Source organism: Mobula hypostoma, chromosome 18 (genome assembly GCF_963921235.1).
Source record: "Mobula hypostoma chromosome 18, sMobHyp1.1, whole genome shotgun sequence".
In the NCBI taxonomy this organism is placed as follows: domain Eukaryota; kingdom Metazoa; phylum Chordata; class Chondrichthyes; order Myliobatiformes; family Myliobatidae; genus Mobula; species Mobula hypostoma.
In genome coordinates, this window is record NC_086114.1 from 37,722,246 (window position 1) to 37,742,204 (window position 19,959).

Below are 19,959 nucleotides of genomic sequence, written 5' to 3' on the forward strand. Positions count from 1 at the left end.
CCAACAATCGCCAAATTTACACAGTCGAGCAGTGTACTGAACAGCATCCTGTAGGTGTGCCATTGCTGATTGTCCACAAGGAGGAGATGTTATTTCCAATCCACATTGACTGTGGTCTCCGGGTGAGGAAATCAAGAATCCAGTTGCAGAGGGAGGTACAGAGGCCCATATTTTGGAGTATGTTGATTAGAACTGATGGTATGATTGTCTTGAACGCTGAGCTATAAGCTGTAATAGCAGCCTGATGTAGGTATTGCTATAGTCAAGGAGGTCCAAGGCCGAGTGGAGAGACAGTGAGATTGCATCTGTTGTAGACCTATTGTAGCGATAGGCAAATTGCAGTGGGTCCAGGACCTCTAGTCATGACCAAGCTCTCAAAGCACTTCATCACAGTAGATGTGAGCACAGCATTAAGATGCTGCCCTTAGGTGGTGATCGAATGGTTTAAAAACCTACAGTTACTCCCAGCATCTTCAATGCCAGACTTGAAGTGACAGGATTTGAAATCTGAGATGAGAAGAACATGAGGACTCAGGGAGAAGCCTTGTATCTGTTACTCGGGGAGAAGCCTCGTGCCTATTACTCGGGGAGAAGCCTCGTGCCTGTTACTCGGGGAGAAGCCTTGTATCTGTTACTCGGGGAGAAGCCTCGTGCCTGTTACTCGGGGAGAAGCCTCGTGCCTGTTACTCGGGGAGAAGGCTCGTGCCTGTTACTCGGGGAGAAGCCTCGTGCCTGTTACTCGGGGAGAAGGCTCATGCCTGTTACTCGGGGAGAAGCCTCGTGCCTGTTACTCGGGGAGAAGGCTCGTGCCTGTTACTCGGGGAGAAGCCTCGTGCCTGTTACTCTGGGAGAAGCCTCGTGCCTATTACTCGGGGAGAAGGCTCGTGCCTGTTACTCGGGGAGAAGGCTCGTGCCTGTTACTCGGGGAGAAGCCTCGTGCCTGTTACTCGGGGAGAAGCCTTGTGCCTGTTACTCGGGGAGAAGGCTCGTGCCTGTTACTCGGGGAGAAGCCTCGTGCCTGTTACTCTGGGAGAAGCCTCGTGCCTATTACTCGGGGAGAAGGCTCGTGCCTGTTACTCGGGGAGAAGCCTCGTGCCTGTTACTCGGGGAGAAGCCTCGTGCCTGTTACTCTGGGAGAAGCCTTGTATCTGTTACTCGGGGAGAAGCCTCATGCCTATTACTCGGGGAGAAGCCTCGTGCCTGTTACTCGGGGAGAAGCCTCGTGTCTGTTACTCGGGGAGAAGCCTCGTGCCTGTTACTCGGGGAGAAGCCTTGTGCCTGTTACTCTGGGAGAAGGCTTGTGCCTGTTACTCTGGGAGAAGCCTTGTATCTGTTACTCGGGGAGAAGCCTCGTGCCTATTACTCGGGGAGAAGCCTCGTGCCTGTTACTCGGGGAGAAGCCTTGTATCTGTTACTCGGGGAGAAGCCTCGTGCCTGTTACTCGGGGAGAAGCCTCGTGCCTGTTACTCTGGGAGAAGCCTCGTGCCTATTACTCGGGGAGAAGGCTCGTGCCTGTTACTCGGGGAGAAGCCTCGTGCCTGTTACTCGGGGAGAAGCCTCATGCCTATTATGCAGGGAGAAGCTTTTGACCTATTACTCAGGGAGAAGCCTTATACCTGTTGCTAGAACATAGAAGATAGAACATAGAAAACCTACAGCACAATACAGGTCCTTCGACCCATAAAGCTGTGCCGAACATGTCCTTACTTTAGAAATTATCTAGGGTTACCCATAGCCCTCTGTTTTTTTGAGCTCCATGTACTTATCCAGGAGTCTCTTAAAAAACCCTATCATATTCACATCAACCACCGTCACCGGCAGCCCATTCCACGCACTCAGTACTCTTTGCGTAAAAAACTTACCCCTGACATCTCCTCTGTACCTACTTAAAACTGTGCCCTCTTGTGTTAGCCATTTCAGCCCTGGGAAAAAAGCCTCTGACTATCCACACAATCAAAGCCTCTCATCATCTTATACACCTCTATCAGGTCACCTCTCATCCTCCAAGGAGAAAAGGCTGAGTTCATTCAACCTATTCTCATAAGGCATGCTCCCCAATCCAGGCAACATCCTTGTAAATCTCCTCTCTACCTTTACTATGGTTTCCACATCCTTCCTGTAGTGAGGCAACCAGAACTGAGCACAGTACTCCAAGTGGGGTCTGACCAGGGTCCTATATAGCTGCAACATTACCTCTCGGCTCCTAAACTCAATCCCACAATTAATGAAGGCCAATGCACCGTACGCCTTCTTAACCACAGAGTCAACCTGTGCAGCAGGTTTGAGTGTCTTATGGACTCTGACCCCAAGATCCCCTTGATCCTCCACACTTCCAAGAGTTTTACCATTAATACTATATTCTGTCTTTGTATTTGACCTACCAAAATGAACCACCTCATACTTATCTGGGTTACCACTTCTCTGCCCAGTTTTGCATCCTATCAATGTCCCACTGTAAACTTTGACAGCCCTCCACATTATCCACAACACCCCCAACCTTTGTGTCATCGACAAATTTTCTAACCCATCCTTCCATTTCCTCATCCAGGTCATTTATAAAAATCATGAAGAGTAAGGGCCCCAGAACAGATTCCTGAGGCACACCACTGGTCACCGATCTCCATGCAGAATATGACCTGTCTACAACCACTCTACCTTCTGTGGGCAAACCAGTTCTGGATCCACAAAGTAATGTCCCCTTGGATCCCATGCCTCCTTACTTTCTCAATAAGCCCTGCATGGGGTACCTTATCAAATGCCTTGCTGAAATCCATATACACTACATCTACTGCTCTACCTTCATCAATGTGTTTAGTCACATCCTCAGAAAATTCAATCAGGCTTGTAAGGCATGACCTGCCCCTGCCCTTGACAAAGCCATGCTGACTATTCCTAATCATATTATGTCTCTCCAAATATTCATAAATACTGCCTCTCAGGAGAAGCCTCGTGCCTGTTACTCTGGGAGAAGCCTCGTGCCTGTTACTCGGGGAGAAGCCTCGTGCCTGTTACTCTGGGAGAAGCCTCGTGCCTGTTACTTGGGGAGAAGCCTCGTGCCTGTTACTCGGGGAGAAACCTCGTGCCTGTTACTTGGGGAGAAGCCTTGTGCCTGTTACTCGGGGAGAAGCCTTGTGCCTGTTACTCGGGGAGAAGCCTCGTGCCTGTTACTTGGGGAGAAGCCTTGTGCCTGTTACTCTGGGAGAAGCCTTGTGCCTGTTACTTGGGGAGAAGCCTTGTGCCTGTTACTTGGGGAGAAGGCTCGTGCCTGTTACTCGGGGAGAAGGCTCGTGCCTGTTACTCGGGGAGGAGGCTCGTGCCTGTTACTCGGGGAGAAGCCTCGTGCTTGTTACTCTGGGAGAAGCCTTGTGCCTGTTACTCGGGGAGAAGCCTTGTATCTGTTACTCAGGGAGAAGGCTCGTGCCTGTTACTCTGGGAGAAGCCTCGTGCCTGTTACTCGGGGAGAAGCCTTGTGCCTGTTACTCTGGGAGAAGCCTTGTGCCTGTTACTCGGGGAGAAGCCTTGTATCTGTTACTCAGGGAGAAGGCTCGTGCCTGTTACTCTGGGAGAAACCTTGTGCCTGTTACTCTGGGAGAAGCCTCGTGCCTGTTACTCGGGGAGAAGCCTCGTGCCTGTTACTCGGGGAGGAGGCTCGTGCCTGTTACTCGGGGAGAAGCCTCGTGCCTGTTACTCGGGGAGAAGCCTCGTGCCTGTTACTCTGGGAGAAGCCTCGTGCCTGTTACTCTGGGAGAAGCCTCGTGCCTGTTACTCGGGGAGAAGCCTTGTGCCTGTTACTCGGGGAGAAGCCTCGTGCCTGTTACGCGGGGAGAAACCTCGTGCCTGTTACTCGGGGAGAAGCCTCGTGCCTGTTACTCTGGGAGAAGCCTCGTGCCTGTTACTCGGGGAGAAGCCTAGTGCCTGTTACTCTGGGAGAAGCCTCGTGCCTGTTACTCGGGGAGAAGCCTCGTGCCTGTTACTCTGGGAGAAGCCTCGTGCCTGTTACTCTGGGAGAAGCCTCGTGCCTGTTACTCGGGGAGAAGCCTTGTGCCTGTTACTCGGGGAGAAGCCTTGTGCCTGTTACTCGGGGAGAAGCCTTGTGTCTGTTACTTGGGGAGAAGCCTTGTGCCTGTTACTCGGGGAGAAGGCTCGTGCCTGTTACTCTGGGAGAAGTCTCGTGCCTGTTACTCGGGGATAAGCCTCGTGCTTGTTACTCGGGGAGAAGCCTCGTGCCTGTTACTCTGGGAGAAGCCTTGTGCCTGTTACTCGGGGAGAAGCCTTGTATCTGTTACTCAGGGAGAAGGCTTGTGCCTGTTACTCTGGGAGAAGCCTCGTGCCTGTTACTCGGGGAGAAGCCTTGTGCCTGTTACTCTGGGAGAAACCTTGTGCCTGTTACTCTGGGAGAAGCCTCGTGCCTGTTACGCGGGGAGAAAACTCGTGCCTGTTACTCGGGGAGAAGGCTCGTGCCTGTTACTCTGGGAGAAGCCTCGTGCCTGTTACTCGGGGAGAAGCCTTGTGCCTGTTACTCTGGGAGAAACCTTGTGCCTGTTACTCTGGGAGAAGCCTCGTGCCTGTTACTCGGGGAGAAGGCTCATGCCTGTTACTCGGGGAGAAGCCTTGTGCCTGTTACTCTGGGAGAAGCCTCGTGCCTGTTACTTGGGGAGAAGGCTCGTGCCTGTTACTCTGGGAGAAGCCTCGTGCCTGTTACTCGGGGAGAAGCCTTGTGCCTGTTACTCTGGGAGAAGCCTCGTACCTGTTACTCGGGGAGAAGGCTCGTGCCTGTTACTCGGGGAGAAGGCTCATGCCTGTTACTCGGGGAGAAGCCTCGTGCCTGTTACTCTGGGAGAAGCCTTGTGCCTGTTACTCGGGGAGAAGCCTTGTATCTGTTACTCAGGGAGAAGGCTCGTGCCTGTTACTCTGGGAGAAACCTTGTGCCTGTTACTCTGGGAGAAGCCTCGTGCCTGTTACTCGGGGAGAAGGCTCGTGCCTGTTACTCGGGGAGGAGGCTCGTGCCTGTTACTCGGGGAGAAACCTCGTGCCTGTTACTCGGGGAGAAGCCTCGTGCCTGTTACTCTGGGAGAAGCCTCGTGCCTGTTACTCGGGGAGAAGCCTTGTGCCTGTTACTCTGGGAGAAACCTTGTGCCTGTTACTCTGGGAGAAGCCTCGTGCCTGTTACGCGGGGAGAAACCTCGTGCCTGTTACTCGGGGAGAAGGCTCGTGCCTGTTACTCTGGGAGAAGCCTCGTGCCTGTTACTCGGGGAGAAGCCTTGTGCCTGTTACTCTGGGAGAAACCTTGTGCCTGTTACTCTGGGAGAAGCCTCGTGCCTGTTACTCGGGGAGAAGGCTCGTGCCTGTTACTCGGGGAGAAGGCTCGTGCCTGTTACTCGGGGAGGAGGCTCGTGCCTGTTACTCGGGGAGAAGCCTCGTGCCTGTTACTCGGGGAGAAGCCTCGTGCCTGTTACTCGGGGAGAAGCCTCGTGCCTGTTACTCTGGGAGAAGCCTCGTACCTGTTACTTGGGGAGAAGGCTCGTGCCTGTTACTTGGGGAGGAGGCTCGTGCCTGTTACTTGGGGAGAAGCCTCGTGCCTGTTACTTGGGGAGAAGGCTCGTGCCTGTTACTTGGGGAGAAGCCTCGTGCCTGTTACTCTGGGAGAAGCCTCGTGCCTGTTACTCTGGGAGAAGCCTCGTACCTGTTACTTGGGGAGAAGGCTCGTGCCTGTTACTTGGGGAGAAGCCTCGTGCCTGTTACTCGGGGAGAAGCCTCGTGCCTGTTACTTGGGGAGAAGCCTCGTGCCTGTTACTCGGGGAGAAGGCTCGTGCCTGTTACAGTGGGAGGGTTGCAAGATAACCTCTGACACGCTGACTATACCCAGAGCCTTGCTGTCTATGAGTGTGTGAGGCTTTTGGAACTTATGTGGGTGAAGATGTTCTTCAAGGTAAACAATGTTATTGATTAGCGGGAAGGGTGACAATTTGCCTGCTCAGAACACTAGCATACAGGGATGTGAGAGACAGGGGTGTGAGAGATAAGCGGTAACCCAGTCTGCTCACTGAGTGGAGCTCTGACATGTTTGGCACTGTGGCAGATTCCCCAGAGCCATACCCATAAACGAGATGATGGAGAGATTAGAGAATCACTTTAATGCATCAACCTCAGAAATCATCAAAGGCCATAAATTCAAAACCAGAAGCCATATCCAGCCAAAATCAGAGTCAGAATCAGAATCTGGTTTTATTAACACTGACATACATAGTGAAATCTTGTTGCTTCTTGATATCCACACTGGCATTAAGGGAGACAAAGCCCACGTTTACATTCAAACAAACACCAGCGCTGTTATTGAGATCTAAATCTATAATCTATGCCATGAAACTTAAGTCTAGCAAGAGATGAAAAACTTGAAGGACACCTCCCTCAAGGGGAACTATGGATGACAACAACACTTATTGCTGGTGTCACTAGGTCTGTATCCTGAGTGGACAAGGACCAGTGACTTTCACAAGTCAAACCTTGAAAATGCCCAATTAAACCTGGAGAAAGAAAGCCAATCTCATATTCATCCTGCTGACTTATAGTGGGGGTATTCATCCAGAATATTTTAGGCCACCGTGGACAAGGTATTAACTAGACTTCAACACTGCCTATAACTTCTTGATTACAGCAGCTGGAGAAGGATGTAAGAGCAGAATACTTGCTTCCAGAAGGAGAAGGGATCTGTTGTGCAGGAAGGGGTGGTTTCCTTGGTGCTGAGGGTGGGCATAAGAAGTCTACAGCTGGATAAGGGGAGGGCTCAAGATTAAGCTGCCTTCAGTGGACCTTGCAGTTAAAAGTGATGTAGCTTCATTCTCATTCTGATATGGTGCTCCATGGCCTCCTCTACTCTCACGATGAGGCCATATCTCATTTTCCGTCCGGGTAGCTTCCAACCTGATAGCATGAACATCAATTTCTCTAACTTCTGCCAATTTCTTCCTCTCCCCTTTTTCTCTTTTTAAATTCCCCAGTTTGGCTCACCTCTTACCCCTTCTCTTCTCCTCACCTCCCTCAGATGCCCCTCCTCCTCCCTTTTTCCATGATCTACTCTCCTCTCCTTTCACATTCTTTCTTCTTCAGCCCTTTAGCTCTTCCATGTATCACCTCTCAGCTTCTTCCTTCATCCCCTCCATCCCATCCAGCCATCCACCTTTCCCCTCACCTGGGTTCCATGTATCACCTACCAGCTTGTGCTCCTCCCCCCCCACCCCACACACCTTCTTACTTTGGCTTATTTCCCCTTTCTTTCCCATCCTAATGAAGGGTCTCAACCCAAAACATCAACTATTTATTCCTCTCCATGGAGGCTGCCTGACCTGCTGAGCTCTTCTAGCATCTTGTGTGCGTTCCTCACGATGCCCAGCATCTGCAGAATCTCCTGTGATATGGGCCGTGATGGTGGCATGAATCTTAACTCCTTTTTGAGTTTTACTCTGATATGTCTATGTCCTGTTTAGCGGCCTTCCCAAACATTATCACCTCACAAGTGATCTCCCATCTAATTGTCATTCTGAACAATTCTCAAAGTCCCTTATGGTTCTTTTCAACGTTAACTGCTCGCTAACTTTTTTACAGCCGCAAATTTCATTATGGTGCTTCTCTCATCCAAATCCAGATCACCTCCGCATATTAAGCAGGGATCCTTAATCCAATGGGTGGATAAAAAGTTTTATATCTTAGACAGTCTGAGTATATTATGGCCCTGGTCCTCCAATCAAACTTATTGTAATGTATATCCTACAATAAACACACTGGCTTTATCTAGACCTAGTAGGAATTGGGAGTGTAGGAGATGTGGGTCGGCTAAAGAGACTTTAAGCCATGAATCTGGCATTGACTTGGTGTAAAGCCTCTGCAGGTTATTCACCACAGTAAGACTTTGGACATGCTTTGTTCTAAAGGTTTCGCAGCTGGCTTCACAGTCATTATGATTATAACAGCATGAAGACCATATCTGGAATCTGGACGTCAGTTGCTTTCATCAAGGAAGGAAGATTTGCCATGGTGGATTTTCACCACTGGGTGGAACATAGCTTGAGTTTAGTTAAAGTCTGTCCAGAGCCTCGGCTGGTGCTTATTCCCGTTTCTGTGGCGTGAAGCGACTGAGAGTACGAGACTCCCCCCCCCCCCCGCCCAGATAGGATGCCAGTCTATCGCGAGGTTAACCCTCAGCATTTGCCGGTACCCATTTTCAGCTGGGGGACTGGAGCAGTGTGTGGTTAAGTGCCTTTCTCAAAGAGACAACACGCTGCCTTGGCCGAGACTCGAACCCACGACCTTCAGATCGTGAGCCCAACGCCCTAACCACTTGGCCACACGCCACATAACTTGAACCTGCTGAAAATCCAGACCCTTACACCATGATGGAGAAGCTTGGTGTTAAGTCGAAAGTAACAAAAGCTAAGAAATTATGGAATATAGAGTTACAGACCACCAATCCAATATTTTTGACAGAAATATTACTGGTAAGTGGATATAGTACATAAATACACAAGGCAATGGGATAAACACAAGAAATTCTGCCGATGCTAGTAATCCAAAGCAACACATACAAAATGATGGAGGAACTCAGCAGATCATGCAGCATCCGTGGAAATAAACAGTTGATGTTTTGGGTCAGGACTCTTCAGGACAATAGGAGCAGGGTTAGATTACTCATTTCACAGGCCATTCAATATGATCGTCTGATCTATGCTGGCTTCAGCTACTCTTCTGTGCCAGTTCCCCACATACCACAATTCCTTGATCTTTCAAATATTTATCTATGTCTACCTTAAAAATATCTAATAATCCACCATCCTCAAGAGCTGACACTACCCTCTGAGAGAAGATCAAAAGGAAAATGAGGATATTTCTTTCTGTTATATGAAGCTAATCATCTGTCCCTTCTTTGTGCATTAACATTCTCTATTCATTAAAAGCAGCCCTATAATGTTCTAGGCTGGAAACAATATGTGATGTTTCTTGCTGGATTTTATGCTCTGGGGAACTGCAGACAAACAATTGAGAGTTTTTACAGGGATTGGTGCTTAAAAATACTCTGGCTAGGAATAAAGACAGTTTCCCATTCCAGACAATTTATGTTTGTTCATGGTGTTAGAATCGCTCCAGGATTGTCTTAGTGTCTGCAGAAATTGACTAGTTTTCACTCTTTTGGGTAACAAAAGAGAAGTGATACTAGAAAAAGGCAAATCACAGAGAAAACACCTTCTGGCCACTTGTCTGTATATTTATAACAAAGGTTACTAAGCTGTGCAAAAAATAAAATCACTGGAGCTGTAAAGAATGAGCTTCATCCTTTGAACAGTTTTGCCTGCTAGTTATAAATGTGTGGAGATAGGAGGGTGGGGGAATGACAGTTTCTTGACTTTTGGGCGGTGGGAAGCCTCATGTTTAAGCTCCCAGGAGTACCCTGAAGTGGAGCTGGAACCCCTTGTTTATCAGCTGATAGGGAAGATGTCACGGTATAATGGCATACTCATCTTAAACTGGGTGCAGGAGCATTATCCTGTGGCTGATTTTGCAGGAACTGACAGGACTGGAAGTGAATGTACCACTCCTGCTATTCGCCCCCTTGCAAACAACCTTTCAGGTGATGGCAGCGTTTACACCATGAATGGTGTGCATGGCTCAGACAAATGTGTGCCAATCCCCCACTGCTGCAGCCCTACAACAAAATGAAACAAGTTCATTTTACCTGACAATCACACCGGGTCGAAGGTCAAAGTTCTTCATCACAACCTCCATCAGAGCTTTGTCCCCCATCCGAGAAGTTCCATAGGAAAAGATGGAGATGGAAAGTGGCTCAGCAACACCAATGGCGTAGGAAACCTGGAGGATACAGCAGGAGGAGGCTTCAGTGCATCGCCGGTTATATTATGGTTGAATGCATACTTTATGGATAAAGCAATGGTTGCCAGCTCAGTCTCAAAATCACTGCCAACCACAATCACGTTCACTCATGCCTAGACTTACACAGAAGTTCAAATAATTGAATACACCTACCCTAACACAATCGCTTACTCTTTGGCTCATTCTCACTCACAGAGTTACTATTGACAGCGACACATACAGGGTAATATTCACTCACAATCACACAAATAAAAGTAGCTGAGTTGGTGGAAGTCTTATCAACCCTTGTGTAAGTCAGCCACCAACCAGTTTTGGGTTAGATCACTCTCCACCTTTGTTAGATCCAGGCATTCCCAACCCAATGTCTCCATGGCAGCATCATCCACGGGAGGTTTTGGAAAAGGTCCATCTGTCTTCATCAGATCATAGACTGCGCAATGGATGCATCCTGACAAAGGCAGCAGGCTCTTCACATACCATGTCAAATAGTTCAGACACAGAATTCTTCATTGTATCAGAAGGTGGGGGTGCCATTTGTAAATTGACACTAAAGTTATAAATTTTGGAGACCTGTCTCTGTGCTCTGTGGCACAAACTGAGCACACACACACACACACACACACACACACACACACACACACACACACACACACACATATATTATTTGGTCCTGTTAAGTGCCCCTTAATTGTAGGTGAATGATAAAATCTGAGAGGAATTGACGGGAATGTGATCAAAATGAAATGGGATCAGTGTAGGATTAGTGTTAATGAGTGTATGATGGTTGGTGTGGACTCAGAGCATGTTTTATGCTGTGAATTTTCCTTTGATCTAATATAATCTTTAACTCCTTTACACACAATGAGACCATGCAAACCCCACAAAGACAGATTCAGATGTTGGATAGAAACCTTCAGATGTGAGGCAACAGCACCGTCTCTTGCATCATCCTGATCTTGAGCCACTGAGCTGGGTGAATTGTAGGCTGTGAGAATTGTGTTTGCCTTATTTCAAATTTTTAAAAAAATCAGCTATTTGCTTATCTGTCTCTTGGCACCTTTCACTTTGACCTTGGAATTTGACTGTGTCAATATACTTTTGTTTGTTGCAAAGTTGATAACAAGTAAATTTGCTGCATATTGTGGACGTCACATGGAAAATAAACCACTTAATAGACCCACCTCGGTTAGGCTTCTTAAATTCAGTAGCTATACTGGATTATAAGTGGATCTTATTGATTCAGAATTCTGCTGATCAGCAGAAAGTGTTACACTCTTTTGTAACTGCATTTCACTCACTGCGATTCAGGGAGCACAGCCTGACTATTGAAATATTAATCCAAATGAATGTGGCTTCATAGGTTCAAAAAGGGGATGTTAGACAAACACCACCAAACACAGTCTGTCTGGAAAATCTTATTGGGAAAGAGCTCACATGATACACACATCTTTACACAAACAATTTTACTCTCACTCATGCAAACAGAAACACACACCCTTGCACACTAATTTTCACATTCATACAATCGCGTATACTTGTACACAGTCAAATGTACACACACACACATGCGCGCACACACACACACACACACACACACACACACACACACACACCACACACACACACACACACACACACACACACACACACACACACACAAAACGCTCATCCTCTGCAAGATTTCCTTCATTCCAGTCTGCACCCTCCTCCAGTCCCAATAGCCGGGCCTAACCAGACTACTCAACCCCCTAACTCACCTGACCTTGTTGTTCCTTTCCATGCCTTGTGGCGCATCACGTGGCATTTTTGCCACTTCTGTAGCATTTGACTGTTTTTTACGCGGCTGAATTGCCGGCTGAAGGTTCACCCCGGCATGGATGGGAAGCATGCAAGGAACCTGCCAGATTCAAACTTGGGACCATTTGCCTCGAAGTCTGGTGCTGATGCCACCTCACCACTGGCCGGCATACCTGACGTCTTGAATGACTATTTTGTGTTTGCCTTTACAGTGGAGGACTCATCTGACAAGCCAAAGGGATACAAGGGAAAGTGTAGACCTCGGTACAATCGCTGTCATAAAGAGGTAGTGATGAGCAAACTTGGGGACATAAAGGTAGACAGATCCCCTGGTCCTGATGGGATGCACCATAGGGTACTGAAAGTTATGGCATACTGGTAATTCTCTGGAATTTGGGCAGGTGCTGGCAGATTGGAAGACAGCGAATGGCACACCGTTGTTTAAAAGGGATGTATGCAAAAGGTGGGTAACTCTAGGCCAGTTAGCTTAACATCTGTAGTCTGGAAAATGCTTGAAGCTATCATTCAGGGAGAAATAGAGAGACATCTGATTCAAAGTGGTTCCATTAGCCAGATACTGCATGGATTAATGAAGAGCAGGGCCTGTTTGACAAACTTACCTGAGTACTTTGAGAATATAATCAGTGCAGTGGATAAAATGGAACAGGTGGATATTGTATAATTAGATTTCAAGAAAGGCTTTTGATAAGGTACTGTAGTACTGTATATTTAAGACACAGTTAGATAGGTTTTAGCATTGCAGAGGAATTAAGGGAAGTAAGAATTATGGGAAAAAGGCAGGTAGGTGGGGCAGAGTCCATGACCAGATCAGCCATGATATTATCAAGTGATGGAGCAGGCTCGACACGCCAGATGGCCAACTCCTGCTCTTATTTCCTGCTTCTTACATTCTTATATCAGCAGATCAGAGTTTCCCGGTGGACTGTGAGGGTGGTGGTGGGGGTGGGTTGGGGGGGAGATGTGGAGTGCACTTACCGGTGAAGCTGGCTCACCTTACCTGGACACCATCACCTCCTGGCCTGAAGCCCACTGGGTCCCTGTTTACTACACTGTCTTCTGCATTTCCTTTAACTTCACGAGCCAGTGGCACTCTGAGCTTCTGCTAATTGTGTAGCATGGCCATGTCACCCATGTCCCGTTCAGAACAACCCACGTGCTTTGAGGCTGGTCAAATGCAGAGAGCCTTGAAGTTGGGTCTCAAAAGAGTTCATTAGCAAGGAGCTATTTACACAGCTTGGAACACTGCGATTAAGCTGGGCTGTAAATCAAAAAGCAGAGAAATGGGCCGGATGAGATTGCTTGATTCGGAGCTGACATTGAATCAACGTGCCACTTGTCCTTCTCCCAAGCTGTAAGGATCCTATAATTTTGTCCCACTTTATAGTTAGTATGAAGCAGTGTTATTCAAACTCCATGTTCAAACCAGCCTAAGTTTCTTTCCTAAAATAAGCACTTCCTAGAAATGGCTGTATTGATATTAATGCATGGATGCTTACCACAGTGGTGATGCTTTACTGCACTGGTTAAATGGAAGCTTTAATCCATTTCAGTAAAACTGGAGAATTCTGCCATTAAAGGGCAGTCACTATAGGGCACATAGAAACCCGAAGCATCTAATGTGAAACCTCAAAGCAACAAGCCCTCACCTGCACCAGGACACGTTTGCACAGGCCAGCTTTCACCAGGGACTTGGCTACCCAACGAGCTGCATAAGCAGCTGATCGATCAACCTTCGTGTAGTCCTTGCCTGAGAAGGCTCCACCGCCGTGAGCTCCCCATCCCCCATATGTGTCCACAATGATCTTCCGGCCAGTGACTCCAGCATCACCCTAAACAAACCAAGCACAAGATACAGAGTGATTGCGAACAGTATAGCTTGTGAGCGCAGATTTTTGTAAAGAACACTTGGAGAAATTTACACTCCCTATCTGTTTGTTATTGGAGAACATACTGATAAGGCCTACCTCTAGTTTATATAAGGCCCACCTTGGGTTTATTCTGTCGTACAGCTCAGATCCAGGCCATTCAGTCAGTCATCTCCGTGCTGACCTTCCCCCCCCGCCATCTACACGATTCCCATTTGCACACATTATGTTCATAGCGTTCTATATTTGCCTAACTGTGTTTCTCTAATGTAATGTTATATTTCATTTCCCCACCTCCTCTGGCTGTGTATTTCAGATATCAAATACCTTCAGATCCCTTTTCAAATTCCTCCCTTTCACCTTAAACACATGCCCTCTTGTTTGTGATACCCCTACCAAGGAAAGAATAATGAAATTCTGCCCTGTCCATGGCTTTCATTATTTTATACGAGGAAACAAGCCCAGCTTATCCAGTCTCTCCCCATAACTAAATCCTTAAATCCAGGCAACTTCCTGGTAAATCTCCTTTGCACTCTCTCCAGCACAACCACATCCTTCCTCTAGTATGGTGACCAGTTCTGCACACGTTACTCCAAGTGTAGTGTAACCAGTGTTCTGCAAAGTTGCCACATTATTCCCGCCAGTGCCTGTAAGGAGATTGCACGTTCTGCCTGTGACAGTGTGGGTTTCTGCTGGGTACCCAGGCTTCTTCCTGCACTCCGAAGACACACTGCTTGGTAGGTTAATTAGTCATTGTGAGCTGTCCTCTGACTAACTTGGAGGATTGCTGAGCAACTCAGTTCAGAGGGCTGGAAGGGCCTATTCCACGCTGTATCTCTGTAAATTAGTAAATAATGTCCTGATCTTTTTATCCTATGCCTTGACCTATAGAGGCAAGCATGCCATATGCCTTCTTCACCATTCTATTGTCCTGTGTTGCTACTCTCACTGAAATATTGACCTGAATGCCAAGCTGGTTCTGTTCATTAACATTCCTTACAAATATTTACTGCATATGTCCTATCCCAATTTGACTTCCAAAAATACACCACTTCACCTTCATTGGGATCATATTTTGTCCAACTTTCCATTTGATCCATGTATATGCTGCTTTTGCCTCAGACATTCCTCACTATCCACAACTGGCCAACCTTTGTATCATCCACAAACTTACTAATGATACCTCCTACATTCACATCCAAGTCATTGATGTACAACAAAAAACAAGGGTTCCTGCACTGATTCCTGTGGTACAGCAAGAGTCACAGACTTGAAATTAGAAAAGTGTCCTTCCACTATCACCCTCTGCTTTCTATTAACATGTTAATTATAGTCCCAATTATCCAAACAGCTGCTGCGCAGGTTGGCAGTGTTGTTAAGAAGGCGTATGGTGTGTTGGCACATTCATCAGCTGTGGGATTGAGTTCAAGAACCGTGAGGTAATGTTACGGCTAGATAAGATCTTGGTCAGACTCCACGTGGAGTACTGAGTACTGTGTTCAGTTCTGGTCACCTCACTACAGGAAGGATATGGATACCTTAGAGAGAATGCAGAGGAAATTTGCAAGGATGTTGCCTGGATTGGAGAGCGAGAGAATAGGTTGCATGAACTCGGCCTTTTCCCCTTGGGGCATTGGAGGATGAGAGGTGGCCTGATAGAGGTGTATAAGATGATGAGAGGCATTGATCATGTGGATAGACAGAGGCTTTTTCCCAGGGCTGAAATGGCTAACACGAGGGGGATAGTTTTAAGATGCTTGGAAGTTGGTACAAGGGGGATGTCAGAGGTAAGTTTTTCACACAGTGGTGGGTACGTGGAATGCACTGCCAGCGAGGGTGGTACGGGTGGATACAATACGGTCTTTTAAGAGACTCTTACATGGAGCTTAGAAAAACAGAGGGCTTTGCAGTAGGGAAATTCTAGGCAGTTTCTAGAGTAGGATACATGGCACAACAATTTGGGCCGAAGGGCCTGTAATGTGGAGTAGATTCTTATGTTTCTATCCAGTTCTCCTAGGATTCCATGTGCCTGAACATAGTGCAGAATCTTGTTATACGTCTTTCTAAACCACATAAACAAGGTCTACTGCCTTGCTGTAACCTTAGTTACTTCCTCAAAAACAAATTAATTAAATTGTTGAGATAGGATTGCCACTACATAAAACCATGCTGATTAAGACCCGTCTTACCAAATGGTCATTAAACATCAGAATTTTCTCCAGTAATTTCTCTGTCATGGACATTAAGGATCACGGTTTTGTACTTACTTGGCTTATTCCTACTGCTCTCCTTAAATAAAGGAACGATATTAACTCTCCTCTATTTTACTGGTATCTCACCAGCGGCTAATGAAGGTGCAAATATCTGTCTGGATCTGTTATTTCCTCTCATGCTTCCCATGACAATGTGGAGATTTATCAGAATTGTCAACGAGTTTAGGCTCAGCACCGATGCAGACAGGGGCTCAGTTCCAATACTCCTAGATCAAAGCGCTGCCATCGACACAATTGACCACAACGTTTTCCTAGATTGCCTTGATAACTGTGCTGGCCTCTTTGACAGTGCCCTTGAGATACAATGTACCTTCTGGTGTTGTTCAGAGAAGTTATCTTGGTCCCCTACTCTTCTCCTTATACCTGCTCCTCTTAGGGGACATCATTAAAGAGCATAAACTTCATTTAGGCAGAAGACACACAATTATACATCTCAGTTGCACCTGCCTCAGGACTTGAACCAGCAGGTTCAAGAACAGTAACTGCCCCTCAACCATCGGGCTCTTGAACAAAAGGGGAAAACTACACTCACTTAAGCATTCTGTTCTATTGTTATTTCATGCTCATTATTTATTGCTATTTATTTGTATCTGCATTCGCACAGTTTGTTTCCAGTTAACAGTTCTTGTTCTATAGATTTGCTAGGTATGCCCTCAGGAAAAAGAATCTCAGGGTTGTATGTGGTGACATGTATGTACTTTGACAATAAATTTTACTTCGAACTTTGATAACACCCTATCTTCTCTGATGTCTGGTATGGTTGCAATAAACAAATAGATGAGGAATAATTTCCTAACACTAAATGAAAATAAAACAAAAATATATTTGGTGGTCCTGAAGCCAAGAGAGATAAACTTCTTGGTAAACTTGGGAACTTGGCTTCTCTTGTAAATCAGAAGTAACTAGCCTGTGTGTTATCCTTGATTCAAATTTAAATTTTAAATCCTACATATATAAAAACCAGAGCAGCATTGCACATTAATTTTGCAAAGGTATGTTCGTTTCTGTCACGTAATGATGCTGATAAACTAATTCACACCTTTATATCGAATAGACTAGATATTACTGCAATGCACGTTTTGCTGGCCTTCCAAAGCAATATATTGATAAATTTCAACTCATTCAGAAAGCTGCTGCTAGATTTTTAACTAAAACCAGGATATGAAAACATATCACTTCCATCATGGCTACTCTGCATTGGCTTCCTGTATCTTTTAGAATTGATTTTAAAATTCTCTTACTTGTTTTTAAAGCTTTCAAAGGTCTGGGACCAGAGTATGTCACAGAATCGCTTTTGTTTTATAATCCTGCTCGAGCTCTTGGGTCTTCTTCCTCTGGTCTCTTAAATTTAAACAATCCCCCTCAAAAGATAATTGGCAGGTCAGCTTTTTGAACTACGCTCCTGAACTGTGGAACTCAATACCGAAACTATAAGAGGCGCAGACACAGTTGACACTTTTACATACCCGCTCAAAACCAATTTACTTAACCTATTTATTTGTCTTTTATTTTCATGTTTGCATTTTATTCAATTGTAAAGCACTTTGAAGTACATCGTTTGCATGAAAAATGCTCAATAAATTTATTATTATGAATATTATTAGTATTTTTAACCCTTATGTCTATAACATCTAACATCTAAAACCTCCCCCTTCTCACTACTGACCTGCTCCATATTATAAGTGTAGCCAAGGCTTGAGGGGCATAGTTTTGAGATGTGATGTCACCGAATTATTATTTCATCTCTGTTTCCTTGATAACTACAGGCGAAAACTATTTATTTTGGACCTCACCCACCCTTGGCTCTACGAACAGATTACTCCTCTGGTCCCTAAGGGGAACCATTCTTTCCTTGGCTGCTCTCTAGCGCCTGATGTACTTACGCAGTGACATTTCTAATGAAAGAGCATGCCTGGCTGGAAGGGGAAATTGATGCAGAACAGCTGTGACTGTCACATGATCAGAGAATATGGCCTACTGCACCAGGATATCACTACCTTTCATCAGGCCAGACACCGTTTATCCGTTAACCTCAAAGGCAGAGAGGTTAATGACTGGATTGTAAGGTGCTGGGATCTCATTCTCCCCCACCCCACCCCAACTCCTTCTTTCCTCATGATGTCATGAATGTATCTGTTTCCAGCTTAATGTTACTGATTCTGGGCAATAGATTCCAGATCTCAGCAACTCCCTGTGCAAAATATTTCTGACAATTCCTCTTTGGGTCTTTTGCTATCTGTCCACCGAGGCTCCAAGAAGTTCCTTCTCATCTGCTCTATCCAAGTTGCAATTGATTCATCTTCCATCGGTTGCTGTAGGGTTCTCTTGCCACTGACCTGTGGTCCTCCGATCACGAACCGCCCACTGGGCTGGAGGTGATAGATGGTGTCATCATCCAGGTACTTGCTGGGCACCACAAAATCAACAACTTTCTCCTTTAGGGCATTGCGCATTTCCTCCAGCCCGATGTCTTCGTCGTGCTGTACAGAGATGACGATGGTGTGCACGCGGGTAGGGACGACCATCCCGTTCTCCTGGCTGTACTGCACCGTCACCTGCAGGAGAAAGATGCCCACCAAATTAGTCCTGCACTTAGCTCAGCTCCTTCTAACACCGAGTTAACTACAACCCTGCCAATCTTGTCTGCTGCCTTCAACAATGGGAAAGAAATGGGATAAAGTATAGCACACCTGGGTTTTGGAGTCAGGCCGAAGCCAGGGGAGCCCGCTGTTACGCCGCAGCTCGGCCATGCGAGCATTGAGCTGGTGTGCGAGTATAATCGTCAGCGGCATGCACTCTTCCGTCTCGTCCGTGGCATAACCAAACATCAGGCCCTGAGAAAAGGATACAGGCACATTTAGAGAACAGAAAAAGGTCTGCTTCATCTTCCCATCCACTTCTAGCAATGACTTCACTGTATGGAGCTCAGTCAGGTCAAGGAGGCCGAGATAAAAATTAACCTTTAATTGAATGATAGTCAAGCTTCGAGAGGCACAAGTTTTAGACGATGTGTCACTGAGTTATTATAATGAACTTATAGCACAGAAACAGGTGTTGTAATGACATACAGTATGCCATTCACACATACAGTATAACCCCTAATGAATTATGTCAATACCAAAGAATGCTTAATCAAACAATATATTTACAGTATACTCACATACTACTGAAATATTAAATACACAACATTCCTCCATGCTTAGCTATAAGCTTCAACTCAAATATGCAACATATTGCTGTCTAGTCATCTGTACGGAAAAGTCAGCTACAGGGAGGATTGAGGTGGCGTTGCCAGGCCCCAGAGCCCAGCAAAGTGGCAGAACTTGATGTTTGGATGATGATTTAAGCACTGTGCCGAATCAGAAAGGTTGGTTGCAGGCAGAATCGAGGTGGCAGAGCCTGGGCCCCAGAGTGTCAGGAAATGACTGAACCCCATGTTCGGACGACTTAGGCACCAGGCCAGATTGAAAAGCTCAGGTAGTCGGGACCCGAGGTGAGGGACGGGCCAGTTTAGCTTGCTGCACTTCGACTTTTACTCCGCTCTACTCTGAACTATGGGTCTCGGACTCTCTTTGTGGTCTTCGGTTCAGAACGTTATTTGCTTGCGATTATTGTTTGCATGATTTTTAAAAAAAAAATTCTCTGCACATTGGGGTGTTTGACAGTCTTCTTCTTTATGGGCTCTTCAGGACTTCTTTGTTTTGTGGCTGCCTGTTAGGAGACGAATGTCAAGTTTGTATAATGTATACATACATTGATATATATACATCATACATATATGGAGAATTTCTTACTCATGTGGGATACCGTCTTTCCTGACGGGGGTGAGGGGTCACTCTGTCTGGCAGGTGAGACATGTGGCTATGAAACAATCTCAAGTTCCAGGGCCTCCTCTTTGGGACTGTCAGTGGTAGCCACCTTACTTCTCTAACAATTGACTCTGCTCTTTTCAACTGATTGATATATCATCTCCAGATGACTTCAGACGCAATCTGCATTGTGTACAAGATTGGGTCCAGTTCTGTCCTTAATCTTTCCAAGTATCCACTTTTGATCACCTCTATAATCCCTCCCCAGGACTGTTTGTCCAGGAGCGAAACATTGAACCTCCTTGTTTGAGGAGC

At 46.4% G+C, this 19,959-nt stretch overlaps 1 protein-coding gene across 1 annotated transcript in view; it reads right to left on the reverse strand.

The window, feature by feature from the left end:
* The window catches only part of LOC134358491 (S-adenosylmethionine synthase-like), a 49,657-nt gene that overhangs the window by 10,838 nt on the left and 18,860 nt on the right, over positions 1-19,959 (reverse strand). Inside the window, exons 5-8 of the mRNA XM_063070754.1 lie at positions 18,526-18,669; positions 18,172-18,390; positions 13,344-13,526; positions 9,725-9,858 (exon numbers count right to left, since the gene is read on the reverse strand). Coding sequence (XP_062926824.1) covers positions 9,725-9,858; positions 13,344-13,526; positions 18,172-18,390; positions 18,526-18,669 — 680 coding nt within the window. The remainder of the gene's footprint in view (positions 1-9,724; positions 9,859-13,343; positions 13,527-18,171; positions 18,391-18,525; positions 18,670-19,959) is intronic.